The 19,839-nt window shown below is 38.1% G+C and overlaps 4 protein-coding genes across 5 annotated transcripts; 1 reads left to right on the top strand and 3 right to left on the bottom strand.

The window, feature by feature from the left end:
* Positions 1-804: 804 nt before the first annotated feature.
* Positions 805-1,378, bottom strand: LOC138900292 (uncharacterized). The gene is made up of 2 exons (XM_070187015.1): positions 977-1,378; positions 805-894 (listed from the first exon to the last, which is right to left on the bottom strand). Exons 1-2 carry the CDS (start codon positions 1,376-1,378, stop codon positions 805-807), a joined length of 492 nt encoding a protein of 163 aa, XP_070043116.1.
* A 1,858-nt stretch (positions 1,379-3,236) lies between these two features.
* On the top strand, positions 3,237-6,284 carry LOC104090473 (protein SPIRAL1-like 1). The gene is made up of 3 exons (XM_009595575.4): positions 3,237-3,375; positions 4,813-5,109; positions 5,975-6,284. Exons 2-3 carry the CDS (start codon positions 4,852-4,854, stop codon positions 6,053-6,055), a joined length of 339 nt encoding a protein of 112 aa, XP_009593870.1. The 5' UTR covers positions 3,237-3,375; positions 4,813-4,851; the 3' UTR covers positions 6,056-6,284.
* A 659-nt stretch (positions 6,285-6,943) lies between these two features.
* LOC104090474 (ubiquinone biosynthesis protein COQ4 homolog, mitochondrial) lies at positions 6,944-14,508 on the bottom strand. 2 transcript variants are annotated; one of them, XM_009595576.4, is made up of 3 exons: positions 14,352-14,507; positions 13,616-13,816; positions 6,944-8,017 (listed from the first exon to the last, which is right to left on the bottom strand). In XM_009595576.4, the coding sequence occupies exons 2-3, from the start codon at positions 13,799-13,801 to the stop codon at positions 7,496-7,498; spliced, it is 708 nt and encodes a 235-aa protein (XP_009593871.1). In that variant the 5' UTR covers positions 13,802-13,816; positions 14,352-14,507; the 3' UTR covers positions 6,944-7,495. The 2 variants fall into 2 exon arrangements, with proteins under 2 accessions (XP_009593871.1, XP_009593872.1); XM_009595577.4 differs by lacking the exon at positions 6,944-8,017 and adding an exon at positions 9,627-10,241 and having other exon boundaries at positions 14,352-14,508.
* A 414-nt stretch (positions 14,509-14,922) lies between these two features.
* On the bottom strand, positions 14,923-15,549 carry LOC104090475 (uncharacterized). Its single transcript, XM_009595579.1, has one exon. It carries the CDS (start codon positions 15,547-15,549, stop codon positions 14,923-14,925), a length of 627 nt encoding a protein of 208 aa, XP_009593874.1.
* Positions 15,550-19,839: the final 4,290 nt, after the last annotated feature.

Raw genomic sequence — 19,839 nt, forward strand, 5'->3', positions numbered from 1 at the left:
GTTGTGTCCTATTTGTTGGCAGTTTGAACAAGTCATCTTTACCCCTTTCTTTGATAGTTTACCATGCTTTTTTTTTGGTTCATCCTTGGCTTTTCTCCTACATCTCTTTGGTCTACCTGGCATAGGTTTAGGTTCTGGAGGCTCTATAGATGGATTTGTTGAATCCGACCACATCTTCATGTTGGGAATTGGTTGAATGAAATGATGGTAAGCTTTAAGGAAAGTTTCCTTCATATACCAGTGGGCAACATAATCATCTGGGTCCATTTCTCTATTATAGAATGCACATACTGCATGTTGACATGGAATGCCCTTCAACATCCATGATCTACAAGTACATGTCATGGTCCTAAAATCAACAATGAATCTGTACACACCTTCATCAACTTTAAACCCATGTTTTGCATTCCACATAACCTTACACCTCCTAGAAAGGGCTTTGTTCTCTTCCAGTATCATCCTAGCCATTGGTGTAATGTCAGTAACCCAAGTCTCAGCAAACTTCCTCATTTCAATGGTCTTATTCATGATTTTATGTCTAATTTCTTCCAACAAAGTTATAACAGACTTGTGCCTAGGACCTACTATCCAAGAATTGAATGTTTCACATATGTTATTCTCAATGACATCACACTTTGAATCTTCTCTAAAGTATCCCCTACACCAATACTCTTTATCATACTTCAACAAGTCTTCACATATCTTATAACCAAGCTTATTCATTGCTTCCAGTTCTTCCTTGAATTTTACTTCATAAGATGCTTTGGCACATCTCCATAATTGTTTCCTCCTTTCTTCACCTCTCTAGTTCTTGGACCAGTTAGACCAAATGTGTCTATCACACATTCTGTATTCTACCATTGGTAGTAATTCCTTTATAGTTGGTACTAGTCCCTACAAAAAATAGTAATAACTGTTAGTGGACAGTATATATAAAGCAGGAAAAATTAAAATTAAAAGTTGATTGTAACTTTACCTTTTGCATATCTGACATAACAGTTAAACCAACACCATCTCCCAACTGTAAATCTGCAATCAAATATGTGATGAACCAGCTCCAGGAGTGTTTTGTCTCTTGATCAACTACAGTCCATGCAATAGGGAACATTTGATTGTTCCCATTTCTACCAACTGCAACAAGTAACTCACCCTTGCAGATTCCCTTTAGAAAACAACCATCAAATCCTATAATCCTTCTGCATCCTTCTAACCATCCTCTTTTCAAAGCATCTAAACATAGATAGAAATAGACAAACAGATTCTTGCCAGGAATAGTCTCACTATCTGTTCTGATCCAGCATGAACTCCCAGGATTTGTTTGCTTAATAATATCAGCATAATCAGCAAGTCTGTTAAATTCCATCCTCCAGTCACCCATGAATTGACTTATCACCCTACACTTAGCCCTGTAACAAACAGTCCTTCCAACATACAAACCTAACTTATCCCTGACCAAATCATAAATCCCCCACAACTTAATATTTGGCTGGAAAATAATTCTATCTTTATACTTATTGGCAATGTACTTAGAAGTACATAATTTGTTCTTATTTTTGGTGTTGCACTTATGATCTGGATGGTACTTCTTCACAGTAAAGTCACACGAATCTCCATAATTGCCTGCATACAATTCCTAGTTACACTTGGCTCATTTACACTTAACTCTAACCCTATCATTTTTATTAGGCCTAATTGTTAGTTGCACTTTGTTCTCCACAGCATATGAGGCTACTGCTTTTCTAAACTCTACAGCATTTTCAAATACTATACCAAGCTCAAAAATAGTAAGGTAACAGTCAGGGTCAAACCTTACCTTTTTACTTCTCCTTCTAGGAGGTAAGTCAATACCCTTTTCAGCTAAAACATCTAACTCATATGTGCTATCATCACTTCCAATATCAGAACTGGTGTAATAGTCTTCATCCCCTCCTAATTTTCCAGCAAACTTGTCTTCCTTAGATGGTCTGCCAATATCCTCAAAGCCTTTATCTATTCCAGCTTCTCCCAGAATAATCTCTTCAGTTGGAGTAGGTTTCTTTCTTTGTTTCTTCTGTTTTTTCTTCTTTCTTCTTTCATGCCTTAATGAAGTGAGCTCTTCATTCACATCACTATCATCTTCATCAGGAATGTTATCTAATTCAGACTCACTACTTGACAGATCTGATGCCAAACTAGCATCTATGTTTGTTGTTTCTTCAGTCCCTTGTAAATTCTCACATGCAACCCCAACATCAGCTAGATTTTTCTCAGGCACAGATGTGTTATCTGCAACACTTTCTTGGACATTTATATCCTCTGGAACAGTAGATATTGCCCTAACCTCTTTATTTAATGTATTTTCACTTGGTTCAACAACTTCTGGCCCACATAAAAGGCCACATGGGACAGTCTCATCAAGCAACATAGGCTCATTAACTGCATGCTTAATATACAAATCTAAATGATCAATATGATTAAGGTGACAAACTATATTATAGAGTTGTTCATCATTTTCAATCAAGACAAAGTCATTAGATTTAGGATTAATTAAATAAAAACCCTCTACCTTAGCATAACCCATATCCTTTGTGTAGGACGGAAGCTCAAAAAGAGAAAAGTGGTCTTTGTCTATCATGTGACCATCCTCACCCCTCTCTCCTACATATCTCGGGACAGGATCTTTGATAATATGTCCACCATGGTGAAAATCGACAAGAATATATTCGTCTGCAGACATGTTTAGACCCTCGAAACTTCAGTCACGACCAACTCCAGTCACGACCAACTCCAGTTACGACCAACTCCACTCACTACCACGGTCAAACGAAGCAAACTATTACCCGTATTAGTAATATAATGGCCAAATAGTTGACGGACAATTGAATCTAACTCAAAATCGATGAAGATTCCACCGGGAATCGGTCTCAATATAGTTTATTAGGGTTTATTAGGCTAAAGAAAGGGGATTTTAGGTGGAAGATCAATTAAGTGAGGCGAGGTATGTGGGTAAGGTAAAAACGAGATTTTTTATCCGACCTGGATAAATAAACACATGTCAGACTATTATTGGTATGTTATTTCACATGGGAAGCGTTTAAAAATACGCGCTTAAGTTTTTACAGCCCGGTCATGCATTGTGTTTAAATGGTATAGTCCAAAGTACAGTTAAAGTGTTCAATAAAAAAAGAGCTAAGTTAAGATATCAAAATAAAAACTGGATACAAGTTTAAAAGTCGTGCACCTATTTGGCCATAATTATCAATTGGTTATACCAAAAAACAAAAAACAAAAAAACAAAAAGGCAAAAGTACATTCACTCCACTACTTGTCTACTTTCATTAAAGGGTCTCTCTTCTACAGTCCCAAAAACACTGATCTGATCTGAAAGAATCAAAGGTAACCCTGAATTTCTAAATCCCAGATCTCTATGTTCTGCTTAAAATCATTCAGATTTATGTATATGCATATGATTTTGTCTCTATTTGTGTGTATCTGTGTGTGTATATAATTTTTCTTCAAAGTTGTGATCTTTTTGCTGAAAGTTTGATTTTTGGGATGAAGTTGAGTTTGGGTTTACGTTCTTGTTAATTTGTTGTTTGGTTGTTTGTCATTATTATGAGATTTTGGGTTTCACTTCAAAAAGCAATTCAGTTATGTTTAATCCTTTGAGAACCAGCTGTTTGTTAAAGTAGCAATATTGGGTGTTAATTCTTGGATGATTAAGGCTTGATTCAGATTTTTTGTTCAAGTAAAAGATTATTGATTCAGAAAGGGAGAGTGTGAGTAATGGGTATGCTATAGGTTTTGACTAGAAATTTGGGAATCTTAGGACTTCAGGTCAGGGTGTGTGTGTTTGAGTGGAAGATTAACTTTTTCCGGACCCCACATGTGGGATTACACTGGATTTGTTGTCGTTGTTGATGGAAGAGAACTTAGGCTGGTGTTGATGAATTAGCGGGGCAAAGATTTGAGGAGTAATGACTAGTTTGGTCGGCATTAGGGGCTCCTCGTTCGTTTTTAATTGGGAATGTGGTAAGAAAATATGGAGCCTTGGAGAATCGACAAGTTTCTCCATTCACCTCTAGCCATTGGAGGTAAAAGCGGAAGAAAGAGAAGACAACAGTTTCCAGCCACTTTTACCGATCATCAACCACATCCCCGAGGTCAGAACAACCAGGCGACCGAGATCATAAAGGAAAAAGAGAAAATGTGGTGCCTAGGGAGAACTCAATCAACTAAAAAGGAACGCGATAAAGAAGGGAGAGTGGAAAGGTCCTTTCCTCCATATTATAGTGGAATGTACAAGTCTGAAATTGTCTTAAGAGGCAAGAGAGCTCTTTTATTTGTTCTAGACCTTAAAGATAATGATGATTTTGGTTTAGTTCAGAGGATGGAAAGATGATTGGCAAGTGACTTGCGAATATTACTCTTCTAGTTGTGGCTAAGATGATATCTGTGTTTCTTGTTGTTTCTTTTCATTCTCACTGCATGCTTAGGATGCCCTGTGTTGGCAAATAGCTGTATTCTTCTTCTGATATGTGGTTGAAATGTAGATGTCACTTTCCACGTTTCCCTAGTTGGGAAAAAAAAAAAAAAAAAAAAAAAAGAAGATTGCAGACTTCAAAACTTTTCAAGTTCTATTAATTTTTCTTGGTTCTTTTCTGAATTATTAACAGACTAGTAAGTGTGACAGTCTCCAAATGCTTAAAGTGTAATGGCTTTTCTCATTTCTGTTGTTTGACTATCTGCCCTGCTTCTTGCTTTCTGTTGTAGCTTCGTGCATTTCATCTTCACTGACTTATTTGAAAGTTTTGCTCTTATTTCTTGAATCAGGTTGTTGCTGGAACTCTTTAACAAGAGAGAATTGGAGATATGGGTCGTGGAGTCAGCTATGGAGGAGGGCAAAGTTCACTGGGATACTTATTTGGGAGCGGTGAAGCGCCAAAATCAACCACGGAAAGTGCCCAAGCTGTTCAAAGTGAAGGACAGGCAATAAATAAAGAGCCAGCTTCAAAGCCTGCTGTTTCTGCTCCAGTTGATGCTGCTAAGCAGATTCCTGCTGGTATTCAGAGCACCCACTCATTTAACCATTTCAGGAGAGATGGTCAAAACACAGGCAACTTTATCACGGTATTGCCTTCATGTCAATTAGGATGATGTCTTTTGAAATGCTTATCTGGTTCATTTTCATGCTTTGCTGGAGAAATATCTTGATCGATCAGATCAATGTTATCAGGCATCTTCTTGATGTCATATATATCAAAAATATTGAAGTAAAAAGAACCTGAAGTAAATTTGCAAATAGATTAGCTTTCACTGATTATCACAAACAATGGATTGGACTGGATTTAGTTTATTGTCTCGTGATTCAGAAGTGATACATCGATTTATTAGATCCATTCAATTTTTCCTACCATCCATTTGCTGCCCAACATAAATGATCCTTCAATTTTTTAGGTTATGTAACATTTATTGGTTGCTGAAAACCAGAGTAAAGTCTCTGATGCGAAAGTTACATCATACAATACAGTGATTTAGTTATAAAAAACATCTAGGGATGTCTTGGAACATGACATGGTTTCCGACCATGAGGGTGATCTTGTGGTTTTCATACTTCTACCATCTCTGCCTTGCGCTTTAAGAGATGACTTTTGCTTGACTTACTGATTCGGATATTAGTGTGCTGTGCTGTTCGCATCTGTCACTGGTAGCCATTGCAATCAATGTCGGGTAGTTGTCCACCACTAACTGTTATATTTGAGAAGGATTTGCTAAAATAACTTACGAAGGATATTTCGGTTGAAACCCTATGCAATTCAGCTAATTAATCGATCCCTAGCATTCATCTCCAGATTTAACCTCTATGTTGATGAAATAATTTTTGTATCTTATAGCGGAGTAGATCTTGTTAACTTTAGTCTTATATAATCATATCAATGCATTGAGTTCTAGATAAACGTGTCTAGTTTTAACTGGGACTATTACCTTGATGCAGGACCGACCATCTACCAAAGTCCATGCTGCTCCTGGAGGTGGATCTTCTTTGGGATATCTCTTTGGCGATGGCAGCAGCTAAGCAATTCTCCAATCTACAGTTGGATAATTATCTTATTGTTTCTTTACCTTTTGTCTTTCGACTATGTTGTAATTGTAATTGCGAGTATTTCAGGTTGTTGTGAAGTGTTAATTGGATAAACTTCCGTCTAAAGTCCCAGTTGACACTTGAAACTAAAGTTACTACTATCTAATGTAATATGTGACTTTTGTTGATTGATCATTTGATTTAACAGCTTTTGTTGCCTAAATTTCATATGTTCTTGATTATATATAGTTGATAGTTTCAACTCAAATTTGGGAATACTTCATTCCTCAAGCAGCGATAGTATTTGAGTAAGTGATGAACTTTATCCTGTTGATCGCTTTAATCGAAAGCATAAACTATTTGAGACGAGTTAAAGTCTCAGCAGCCTCTGTTGATGCTGTATTAAGCAAGGGGCTTCTCATTCCTTAGCCCCTTAAAAAGTTTGGTTTAGAAAAAGTAGTGGCTTTTGCTTCCAAGAACCACGAAAACTGTAGTCTAACAGTAGAGGTAGACTCTACTCCCTTGTAATCTTACCCAAAATCTGTTATACAAGATGTTTTCACCAATTTCCCTCTGTTATATTTGCTGGTAATGAAAAAAGAGAGATATCATCTCGATATCCATTAGTATGACTACTTGAGAATGTCTATGCTACTATGACGACTATCTATCAAGTGGAACAGCTATGCTTTCATTGCCAACCATTTTTCTTTCTTTCTTTTATCGTCTCAAAAATCTATAAAAGTTCAAAATTGATGAGTTATAAGAGATTTTTACAGCAAGCATGGTAACATTCAGTTGGAGTCCATAAAAAATGGTCTGAGAGAGCATTTCATCCCACCTTAAGAACTCATGCGTACAAACAACTTAACCAAATGGAAATGAGAACAAAAGAAAGTAGCTCATTATTGAAGTAGGCAATGATGTCCTAAGAACAACAACATATCTTGCATACAGTACATTTGACGCTTAACTATCCTCAGCAATGATCTAAGTAGGGAGTAGGGGCAACTGAAGAATGATTGAGTGCTCGCCGCGATTTAGTTCACGGAAACCTAAAATGACACAACAGAGACAACTGCATATAGAATAGCTATCACCAAATCAAAAGTCTTAGCAAAATCCAGTAGTGAAGTACCACCTCCGTTTCTAACTCCGAAACCGAAGCCGCCACGCACGTCATCATAGCCCCAGACATCGCCCCAATGTGGCCATTGTAATTTCCTCCTATGAAAAGCTTCTCGGTGTGCGGAATACCACACACAACCTCATCCAAATCCTCCCAGAAACGCCTTTTGACCTTCTCGTCCAACCCTACTTGAGGTGGGTATGCACTAATCACATTTAAAGTAATATAGACCAAAACAAATATTTACATTTGTTCGTATATAGCAAAATAAAATTGCATGGGAATTCATCAATTTCAATTCCTCTTCAAAGAGGTACAGTAATTGTTGCATTTGGTCTTGGAGGAGAGGGAGCTGGAATTATCCCCCATTTACGGCGAACATCTTCCAAATCCTCATGAAAATGTTTTTCATAGTACACACACATGAGATCTGTGGAACGAGCTCCAGCTTTTAGAGCCCATGGAAAGTAATGCTGGTAGAACAAGCTCCTTTGCTTGTCACTAAACCTAGCTGTACCCCCTAGCACAGACATCAAACACATGGGGAGTAACATCTGTTCAAACTCGATCACCTTTAGTGCTGTTTCTCCGATCAGGTTTGTTGGAAGGCCAAAAAGGGTGTGCCAGAAGTCGTGCACCTCGCGAGCACGCATAGCTACATATGCCAGCTCTTCAGTTTCCATGAATCGCACTGGTGGACGATCATCAGGTGAAAAGTTCCTAGATCCCATAAACTTTGCGTATGCAGCACCAAAAGTGTTATCTGGTAGGTCCCATGCATGCCCCACATTTGTGGAGATCACACGAGGTTGCTCCAACAGTATTTCCTGAGATAAAAGGTAAATACATCCAAAACATCAAACCAAAAGTATACATCAAACTAATTATAGACAACTTTAAAAAAGAAAGGATGAAAAGAGCCAACTGAGATAGTGAGTAGTCTAATAAAATGGCAAACAATTAAACACATTTCATAAGCTTTGATGTCAGTCATCTGAAATACTCAAAATTGTCAAAGTAACCTGACAGTACAGTGGCAAAACTGGACAACCATAAGATTTTGCATAATTTACTCCTATCCCACTTCTGATACTAACATTAAAGTTGCCCTAGCTGTATGTTAGTACGATCTTCCTTGTAACGATTAGCTCTATCAGAATTGGTACAGGTTGCTAGCATATACAGACATAGAGACCCCAAACTTTATAAGACAAGAAAGATGACCAGGAGCATGACAGACAGTGGCTTATTTGTTTGAGCTAGGACAAAACATAATGACTCACTAGGAAAGCAAGAGAGAAGAAAGACACAGCTAAGAGTATCTCAGCCTTTGCTTGAGCCACATTGTTCACCGCATAAGCGAGCCCCTATCTGCGCCTTGCATCAAGCTATCAATGCTCTAAAGTTGTACCTAGGTGTACCTCAACACCTGGATACATGCCTCAAACAGGTATAGGCAAGTTCACAATGCTTTCAGTTAGGTACATGGTGCAAGCGATATAAAGATTCCAAAATATCCGAAATCTCAAATTGAAGATACTAGCAGCTCCATTCAAGTAGTTAGCATGAATTGTATTTTAAATCTTCACTTTTGGTGTAAAGACTCTTCTGCAGTAGATGCTGAATCTATTTTGCAATTTTTGGAAGCCTTGTAAGGGTTGTAGCTTGTAAATACTGTTGCCAGTACATTTTGTACTGATGAATACAATGTTACCATTCTAAAGAAAAAATAGCTGAAATCTCAAATCTTAAGGTGGACAATGATGCAACAAAATAACTACATTGAAGCAGGGGATGCTTACAAGAGGGTAGTGATTGCACTAGAAAACAACACACTGCAATTTGGGTATTTGCTTGATGAAACAAGGGAGAGTTGGTGAGGCAAAAGAGACACTTCGGAGAGTTAAATCAGCAGTGGCAGATGGCCTCAGAGATCTAGATTCCCATCTCAAGGCATATGAGAGAGCACAGCAGATGCTCTGGCACCTCAATTATTTTATACGCCTCAAGAAGGTTGTATGCAGCATGTTGGTAAAAATAAGGTATTTACGCATATAAAATAACTGATGTGGTGTCTTCAGAATTCAGACATCTTTATCTGCCTGTGTGGAAAGCTAATCCTCAATAGAAGTTGTCACTTCTTTCTCAAAAAGATGCTGAAATCTTTGTACTTGCTTAACATGAAAGAAAACGAGAAGTATGAACTAGGCAAATCGGAGTCATATTATCAGAGAGCACTCAAGAAATTGGTTTTTTAGTGTTGCATCAAGAGAGATTAAGCACTAGTCATGATGAGTATGGTTAACAAATGCACAATCAAATTGGAGGTCATTGAAAGGAGTGATCAGTGTTTTTAAGAGCGAGAAGCGCAAAAAAGCGACAAGGGCTCGCCTCGCTTCAAAAGCGAAGCGCACGCTCTATTAAAGTGAAGCGCAATTCTTTAACAAAGACATAACATAAAATTATAAATAATCAAAAAGTTCAATTTAAAAACTTAAAAGTAGGTACTAGGTACCACCAAATCCTCCACAAAGCATAGGACAAGCAAAATCAAAGCTACTAATTTACTAGAATCAACATCTTATTCTTCTGCTCTTCTTGTTCTTCTTCAAGATTGTCAAAATCTTGAATTCCTCTATTATCTTCATATTACTCGTCATCTTCTTCTTCCCCCTCCTCTTCCTCTTCATGATCACTTTCATCTTCATCAATTAGGGATAGGGATCGACTTGTAGTAGCCACACTTTTTTCCTTCCTAATCGAGCTTGAACTTGAAGTATTCCCCCTTAAACCATAAGGATTCTCCCCAACTCCACTAGCAACCGCAACATCACCCCAAGTGAAATTAGAGTCGCCTTCAAATACTTCTTCATCTTCACAATTTTCGGGGACTCCGGTTAGCCACTCATTAGCCTCATCAATATTGTCCAAAAGAATTGGATCAATTAGATTGCGGTGGTTGTAGCGACGCCTCAATGCTCTATTGTATTTTATGAACACTAGATTATGGAGGCGCTTCAAGGTTAGTCGATTCCTCTTCTTTGTATGAATCTGCAAACAAGATGTGTCAACTAATTAGTAGGAGTTGGGACAATTGAGATATAATTTACTTTATCTCAAAACACGAAATAATTCTTTTTATTTCTCACGTGTTCAAAAACGCTCCAGTTCCTTTCACATCTGGATGAGCTACAAGTTAAACTTAGAACTCTGATGGCGAAAGTCTGTAAATCCGGAGTCTACACCATATTGGTCCCACCACTCAACTATAGAAGTGAAAAAAATAAATCCGGAGTCTACACTATATTGGTCCCACCACTCAACTATAGAAGTGAAAAAAAATATTCAAAAGTTAATAAGTATAAAAAATACATTAAAGTTAGAGCTATAAAATATAAAAGCACTTGGTCACCTAGCGACTTCGTCTTTCTTTGTTTAATACCAAGTCGGAGCTTAAAAAGTCCTTCAACTGCCTTGTAAATAGCAAGCTGATCTACTATATTTTCTTGCAAGTCTTCATCTGGGGTCAACTTGATAACAACCTCATGGAATCCTGTCCACATTTCTCTAGCCAATGAAATATTCTCATGCTGATCATAAAAGAGTGACAGGTTCAGGATAAGTCCAGCTGCATGCAAAGGTCTATGAAGTTGCTCACTCCATCTTGCATCAATGATCTGAAAGACCTTTGCATATTTCTGTTCATCAGTGAATGATGCTTGAATAGCCTCCTTGGCCCTATTCATAGCTTAATGGAGGTAGCCCATTGGTGGTTTTTGCTCCCCATCCACCAAACGGAGTACTTTAACCAAAAGGCCACCAATTTTAAGAGCATAAAGGACATTATTCCAAAAAGAATAATGCGTGCAACATCTTTCCCCGCATGTTCCTTTGCAAATTTACTCTTGCTCCATTCCTCTGAAGTAAACAACTTTCTCAAATTGGCTTTTTGCAAGTGGATACTATGCAAAGTCAAGAAAGCAGTGGCGAACCTTGTCTTGCCCGGTTTCACCAAATTTTTTTGTCTGGTGAATCTTCTCATCATATTCAATAACAAGGGCTGCTGAGAAATATAAGAATGTACCCTAACGCCCTGGTCAAAAACTGTAGAGAAGGGTTTTTCCTTGAAAATGTCCCCGAATATTAAGTTAATACAATGAGCCGCACGTGGAGTCCAATAGACATTCTTGTACGCTCCTTCCACCGTGCCACATGCTTTCACATTTTCACTCGCATTATCAGTGACCACTTGAACAACTTTGCTTGGGCCAATCTTTTCAATGGTGTTCTGAAACAAGGTGAACATTTTGATGTGGTCAGTGGATGAGTCGCTAGCATCAATGGACTCAAGAAACAAACTTCCCTTGGGAGAATTCACCAACACGTTAATAATCATTTTCCCAGTTCTTGCCGTCCACTTATCCATCATAATGGAGCAGCCATACTTGTTCCACGCAACTTTATGTTCCTCCACAATTTTATTAGTCTCCTCCACTTCCTTATTTAGATAAGGACCTCTGATTTCATGATAAGTGGGAGGCTTCATTCCAGGTCCGTATTGACCAACGGCCTCAATAAAGTCTCCAAAAGTGTCAGTATAGTTGACACAATTGAAGGGGAGCCCAGCATCATAGACCCATCGTGCAAAAGCTCTAACTGCACGATCCCTCAAAATGTCCTTAGCAATTTTTTGTACATCTTTTCCACCGCTCTTTCCTTCCGGCTTCTTTGGGAAATAGCAATCTATAGGACCTTTAGTCCTACTCGTACCCGTCGATCCATGGCTTGAAGAGATTGCATCTCTTCCCCGTTTTGTTGGAAGTGACAATTCTTCAATATCATCATCATCATCAAGATTGGTGGTTGATGACTAATTTGATATTTTTGCTCCTCCTTCTCAACAAAATTCTTTATTTCATCCCTCACCTCCGGTGGGCATTTTGGACAACTTGTGACGTTTCTATCGCCACCAATAAGATGAAATTTAAAGTGATAAATTTCACCCGTTGTAATCTTGTTACAAAACATGCATACAACATTTGTATTCTTCTCATTAACTCTATCGCCATATCGCCAAGCCGGGTCTTTCTCTTTCGATCTTTGAGACATTTTGAAATCCCTATTAAGATATAAGAAAATACATAATCAAATAAATTGAAAATACATATAATATATATAATAATTAATTTTATAAACCGAAATACACATTAAAAAAATCAAATAAACTAAAACATAACATGCATATATATATATATATATATATATATATATATATAATAATGAATTTTCTAAAAAAGAAGAACTGAAGAAGAAAGAAAAAAGAAAAAAATGAGAAGACCTGAAGAAGAAAGCAGAAGAAAGAAAAAAGAAAAAAATGAGAAGAATTACCTGGACAGCTGGACTGGAGAAATGGTCAGTAGGTCGAGCCGCGAGCGAGAAGGGAGAAGGGGTCGAGCGAGAGCGAGAGAGAAGGGGTCAGCAATGGCGAGAACCCTAGGTTCTGTCGATGTCTTTGTTTTGTCGAAGGGTTCTGTTTTGTCGATTTAGGGGTCCGTTTTGTATGATAAAAAAACAGACCCAAAGTTTTTTTTTTTTTTTAAAAAAGGGCCCTCTGCGATTTTCTAACAGAAGCGATCGCTTCATCGCTTTCCTCGCTTCGTCGATTCCTCCATTGAAGAGTGCGCTTCCCTCGGTCGAGTCGCCTCAGGCAGCTAGAAGCGACACTGGGTCGCGTCGCGTCGCTTCGCGCTTAAAGCGACGAAGCGATCGCTTTTCTTAAACACTGAGTGATGCATGATGCAACCTAAACCTGCTAAAAATAGCTCAATAAATTGCAGCAAATAGTAAGGACTACAACCTGCAGTATTTCTCAGTCAATTGAGCCAAGTAGACATCACAAAATTGGAACTTGAAGAACTAGGTGATCAGTCTTCTCATAATTCTGGGAATTTGGCTTCAATGAGCTGCTTTTAAATGGTAGAAGTCTGAAGGAACTGCCTTCATTTATCAGAAACCAGTTGGACCTATTTCATTCTGTTTTGGGGATTCATTTCCTTATTAGCTATCAGTAAGTACAAAGTAAGAATAGAGTGGAAGATGCTCAAAACTGGTGCTCTTCGTGAGTTCATGATGACTTCAGTTGTCACCACTCACCAAGGTTCACAAGTGAGCATCAACACATAGTAAACCAAATTTCATATAGGCAAGATATCGATTCTGATTTGGTTCTAGAGCAACCAAAGATCAATGCCTATCACTTGCTAACTCAGCCTAATGTGGCAACATGCACCAATCTCCCTTCCCTAAAATCACCCTTACAAGAAATATTATTTACAATTATTACAAACCGAATATATAAACAACGAGCAAGCCATTGCATTCAACTGAAAAATGAGCTGAAATAAATAAAGTAAAAAAGGTCTTACTCTGCCTTCAGGGCTCTTCTTCATCCTTTCAAGAACCCTATCAAAAGCTGGTTTCCCTGTTGTCTCACCCAAAGCAGCGATAAGATCTGCTCTTCGAGGATCTAGCAATGCCCCAACTGCAGAACCAACTGCAACTGCAGCCTGCTGCCACCCTTTCAACCGAATGATACCACTCCTTTCTATCATTGCAACAACCCAATTCTGAAAAACAAACAACTGAACTCTGAAACACACCCTAGAATATGGCCTAGTGGTCAAAAGTGGAATGAGAACCATGAAGTCTCAGGTTCAAAAGAGGCAAAAAACACTAGGTGATTCATCCCATCTGCCTACGACTTGGTGGGTAGAGTTACCGCTTCCTGTGCTGGAGGGAGGCAGTAAGTACCCGGTAAAATCGTCAAAGTGTGCACAAGTTTGCCCTACACTACCGTCATTAAAAATAAATTAAAAAATTAACCAGGAAACAAAAAATTTGAAATCAAAATCCTTAATTTCCACGAAACAATTACATGAACTTCAAGGACCCGCCAAAATATATCTATTTACAAGCATGATTCGCCAAATGATAAGGAAAATATGATTGAGACATTTTTACAAACAGTTTGTGAACAAGCATGAGATTGTTAATTTTAAAAGAAATTAAGATGGATAAAAGTTATAATGATGTTATTGGTGGTTTAAACATTAAAGGGGTTGTTAAATAATGCGTAAATCAGCGGAATTTAATAGTTCATACCGAAAATCAGAGAGGAAGAGCACCACCGAGCTCCAAAGCGCTGAACTTTCACGTTTTGTTTCGTTTTGTTTTTCTTTTGCCCCGGTAAGAAATTCTTTTGGCTTTTGATACTTGTACATGTTTTTAAGTCGGTCCCCTAACTCCCAGTTTTTACATTTTAACACCTCTATTTGACGGAATGACTATTAACAAAGATATTTGACCATTGATCGTGCTTATCTAACGACAGCATGACTGATGTAGCCAAGGTGCATGCCAATCACGTTAATGAGGTATGTTAATGTGATGATTTTTATTTTAAAATACTATAAGTATAATCAACAATCAGAAGCGTTTATTAACAGTTATTTCATCAATTAGAAGTATGAAAAAACAACGAAAGTTGGCAGTTGACTTTAAGAACGGGGACAACTACCAGAGGCGGATCTAGAAATTGAAGTGTATGGGTTTCTACCGCAATTTTAAGTCAATATATTACAATAACCGAATTAAGGAACGAGTATCAATATCCAACATATATTTAGAAAATAACAAAACACTTAAAGACAATATATGAATATAAACATTATCATTACAATTGTACTCGACGACTTGTCATATTTTGAAAACGATCAATGATCGGATCATTAGGTACACTTTCAAATACTTCATCCTCTATATAACAAACTAAACAATCATTAAAAAATTCATCACCAATTCTGCTTCGCAAGTCATTTTTAACGTACTTCATCGAAGAAAAAGCTCTTTCTACCATTGCAGTAGCGACATGCAATATCAGACTTAACTTCACAAGCAAATAAACAAGTCTCCAAGTCATGTGCAAATTTGTTTTAACCAATGTCTTTGAAAGATCTCCAAGTCTTTTCAAGTTAGATAATTCATTGCCCGCCTCTCGCACATAGTCAATATAGATGTCAAGCTTAAAACTAAGATCCTCAAGCATAGAATCAGTGAACTCATTCGGGTAGTGTGTAGCAAGTTTCATAATCTTGTCTTTATCATAATTTGCAAAAGAATTATCTGGACTCAAACTAGCCATACCAAAAAGTAGATCAGTATTCACTTCATTGAAACGATTGTTAAGCTCCGAAAGTTGCAAATCAATAATAGCATAGAAAACCTCTACACGCAAATGATAAGAATATGTAACACTTGATTTTTTACGCTTTGAATTTCCACGAACATAATTCATATCCATTTCGGGGATCACAATACCATGTTTGACATAAAATAAAGAGACGTCTCTTATCAAAGAATTCCATCTAGAATCTCTCATATCTTACAATTGTCTCTTTGCGAAACCAACAAGCTTCATTGCACTTGCAATATCTTGATCTTTTTTTTTGCAAAGCTATATTTAAATCATATGTAAGTGCCAATACTTTCAACATTAAATGTAACATATACACAAAGTCATAGGATCTTATGTTATCCACTAGACTTTTTGCCATTGATCTCTCATGATAATTTGAACTGTCAATTGCAAGAACTCCAAGTACATGAACAATTGATGAGAATAAACTAATAAAATTATGCGCTGTCTTAAAATAAGAACCCCACCGAGTATCACCTGCCCTTTGAAGTCCAAGTTATTGATTTAAACCGCTTCCTGTATGAACTTCACCAAACACTAGTAGTTCCTCTTATTTTTCTGCTTGATTATCTCGAAGCATCTCCATACGCTTAAAAGAACCCCCAACAATATTTAAAACATTTGCAAGAATATCAAAAAATTATTCGGTCTCATAATATTTTTTTGCAACAGCTACAAGAGTCAATTGCAATTGATGAGCAAAACAATGTATGCAATATGCTGAAGGAGTATCATTCATAATCAAAGTTTTAAGACCATTAATTTCTCCCTGCATGTTACTAGCTCCATCATAACCTTGTCCCCGTATTTGATATTTACTCAATGAATGTCCCAAAAGCAAAGAATAAATTGCTTCTTTTAATGACTTTGCAGATGTATTTTTAACATGAACAATGCTATGAGTTAGAGAGATTCGGTTAAGATAACTTGGTTGTGTGCAAATGGGTTTCGAAGAGTTCTCGATGATTTTTACCACGGTTCGAGGAGTATAGTTCCTACCGGCATGAGGAATATGTTGCGTATTGAAATTTTCTCCGGGGTGAGATCAAATGGAAGGTTTATGACTGATCGAGTATGTATTCTGCTTGTGACTCAGAGTTAATTGCGAGATTCTTGTACTCTTCGCAGGATGGCATAGTAGATGCAGTGTTGTGTGGGATTTGATTTGCATGTGTAAGGTCAGAGGTCAGTTTGAAAGGGAATGGCATAGATTCGTAGGCATCATGGACAATTTCAGATAACTAGGTAACTGATATTAGTAATCGGTATGGCTTGATGAGAGTATACATTTCAGAAGGGGCAATGTGTTTTTATTTATGGATACTTCATTGGTATTGCGACATTCTCCTGGTTGATCGACTGCTGATATTCAAATTTTGCTATGTGGCGCGGAAAATTTTTAGAAGTATTCCTCGTGGGATGATCGTGTATGAGAGGTGTGTTAGACATTCGGCAGTGGAGATGGAATCAGAAATGGTGATTCGTGTGTTCTATGGATTTGGAGACTGGGAGTTCTCATGAGCAGATTGTTTCATGGTTGCGAACTGTGAAGTCGTGGTCGAATCTAGCCAGATGATAGTATGTATTATGATTCAGTCATTGTGGGCTTTTGGAGGGTTATTTATCTATTTGTGGGTGGCCGTAGTTGATTTGGGGGTCCATTGGTAGGCCCAATTAGAATGTGTATTCTACACCGAGCCATTTTGGTTGGCTCCATACTGCTATTGTTGAGGGATGTGCCATTCGGTTGTTGTTGAGATTATTCGTGTTCTGGAATTTCTATGAGTTACTCTTCTATGCTACGAGGAGTTGTGATTCGTTGGTTTTAGGCACACATGGTGCGGTTCTATTGTGGTCTTATAGCAAAATTTGAGCGAGATGAGTAGTTGGGTATTGCATGATTGATTGCGTATTGGTTATGTCCTTTCGAGTTTTGGGTGGCATTGTGTCATTAGCTTCTCCGTGGTTATGGTAATGCACTTTGAGTACTTGATGTCGGATTACGCGTGGTTATTGATTTTGAGCATGATGGCTGAGGTATTTTATATAGACCAGTATTTGGATAGGGTCGCTCATTGCAACAGAGTGATGTGGAAATATGATCCTTTGTATTAGAGTTGTGTGTTATGATTCTATAGTGTGTGATGGGTTTAAGCATTTCGTTGTGGTGGTACTTGTTGAGCTTGGGGGACGGTTCTCTTGTTTGAGTCATTTTTCCATGATTGAGTATATTTGGAATGTTGCTATTTGGTGCACGGATTGCACAGGTTGTGATTGTAGATTGTATTGATGTGTCATGTCACTAGAGTGGTCGTGTTGGATGAGATGAGGTCATTGGACCTAGGATAGATACTATCGGATTTGATTACAGTATGTTTGGAAGGATAATATCGAAAGTCGACTTAGAATTGGCTATAGTTCTTGTCGAATGAGAGAGAGTCCATGACTGGTTGATCTGATAATGGTTATGAGTTATGCATGTTTCTTTCATCATCGGTAGTGTGCGAAGGTTTTAGAGCGATGTTTTGTTTGATATGAGGTCTATTACCGATATTGGGTTGTTTTGAGCAGCTACTGTGATTTGAAATTTTTGCTATGAGTATTTGAGTTATGTGGTACATTATGTGATTGCATCTTGGGTTATAGATATGGCTTGATACAACTTGTTCAGACTTATACAGTGTGTAGATACGAGATTTTGATCTTATAGAAATTGTGGATGTTGGAAATATGATACTAAGGTTTATGGGCTAGGTTGAATTAAGAACTACAGTTATGTTGTATTGTCGGGCCTATATGGGATATGGTGACGTGAGATCACCCCCGGGTATGTGCATAGTAAGGTTATACATCGGTTTGATGGCTTTGAGAACAACTTTGGACACGTTCGAGGACAAACGTATGTTTAAGTGGGGGAGGATATAACGACCCGACCGGTCATTTTGAGTATTTACACTTCGCTCGGTTGTTTGAGGGCATGAGTAGCTCTGTATGATATAATATGACTTATGTGAATCGTCGGTTTTGGTTTTCAGGTTATTCGGAATTGATTTGAAAGAATGATTCTCAGCTAGAAGCTTTAAATTTGAAAGAGTTGACCAAATTTGACTTTTTGTGAATTTGAACCCTGAACGGAGTTTTGATTGTTCCATTAGCTCTGTTGGGTGATTTCAGACTTATGAGCGTGTCTGGATTGTGATTTGGAGGTCCGTGGTTGAATTTGGCTCGAAATGGCAAAAGTTGAAATTTTGGAAAAGGTTGATCGGGAATGGACTTTTTGATATCGGGATAGGATTCTGATTCCGGAAATTGGAGCAGGTCCGTAATGTCGAATGTGACTTGTGTGCAAAATTTGAGGTCAATCAGACGTGATTTGATAGGTTTCGGCATCGGTTGTGGAAGTTTGAAGTTTCAAAGTTCATTGAATTCGAATTGAGGTTTGATTCATCGTTCCGATGTTGTTATGTGTGTTTTGAGGCCTCGAGTAGGTCCGTGTTATGTTATGGGACTTGTTGGTATGTTTGGACGGGGTCCCGAGGAGCTCGGGCGTGTTTCAAATTGATTTCAGATCATTTTTCTTCATTTTGGTACTACTGTGTCCTGCTGTTTTCTGGTGTCTCAGTTCTTCATCACGTTTGCGTGGCAAGTGTCGCGAACGCATAGTGTATTTGGATGGCAGTAGCATTTTTTCATCGCGTTCGTGAGTAATGGTCCGCGTTCGCGTAGTGTTGGGGCAAGTCTCGCGTTCGCGTATGATGGATCGCGGACGCGTAGGGTTGAACTAGGAGCTGGAGGCCGTCTTCATCGCGTTCGCATAGTTGGAGCTGCGTTTGCGAAGGTCTGAGCCAGTTGTGAGTCGCGTTCGCGAGGGTTTTACCGAGAACGCGAACTGTATTATGGTGGCAAATTATTTTGTTCATTGCGAACATGATGGTATTGCCGCGTTCGCGTAAGAGGATGCCCGGGCAGAAGTTTAAAGTACTCTATTTTGAGGGTTTCGACCATTTTTACATTTTGGGAGCTATGGAGCCCGGATTGAGGCGATTCTTGAAGCAATTTTCACCATATAAATTGGGGTAAGTGTTCTCTACTCGGTTTTGGTTATATTTCATGAATCTATCTTCGTTTTTGGTAATATGATTGTGAATTTTAAAGAGGAAATTGGGGGTTTGGGACTAAAGTTTCATAATGTGAATATTTGAGTTTTGAACATTGAATTGGTGTCAGATTTGAGTGAAACTAGTGTAGTTGGACTCGTAATTGAATGAGTTATTGGATTTCGTAAATTTTGTCGGGTTCCGAGGTGCGAACCCGAATTGGGTTTTTGGCCGATTTTGGGATTTTTGATTCAAGATTTGATCTTTTTCTATCGGGATTGGTTCCTTTAGCATTATT

The sequence above is a fragment of the Nicotiana tomentosiformis genome, chromosome 10 (genome assembly GCF_000390325.3).
Source record: "Nicotiana tomentosiformis chromosome 10, ASM39032v3, whole genome shotgun sequence".
In the NCBI taxonomy this organism is placed as follows: Eukaryota; Viridiplantae; Streptophyta; class Magnoliopsida; order Solanales; family Solanaceae; genus Nicotiana; species Nicotiana tomentosiformis.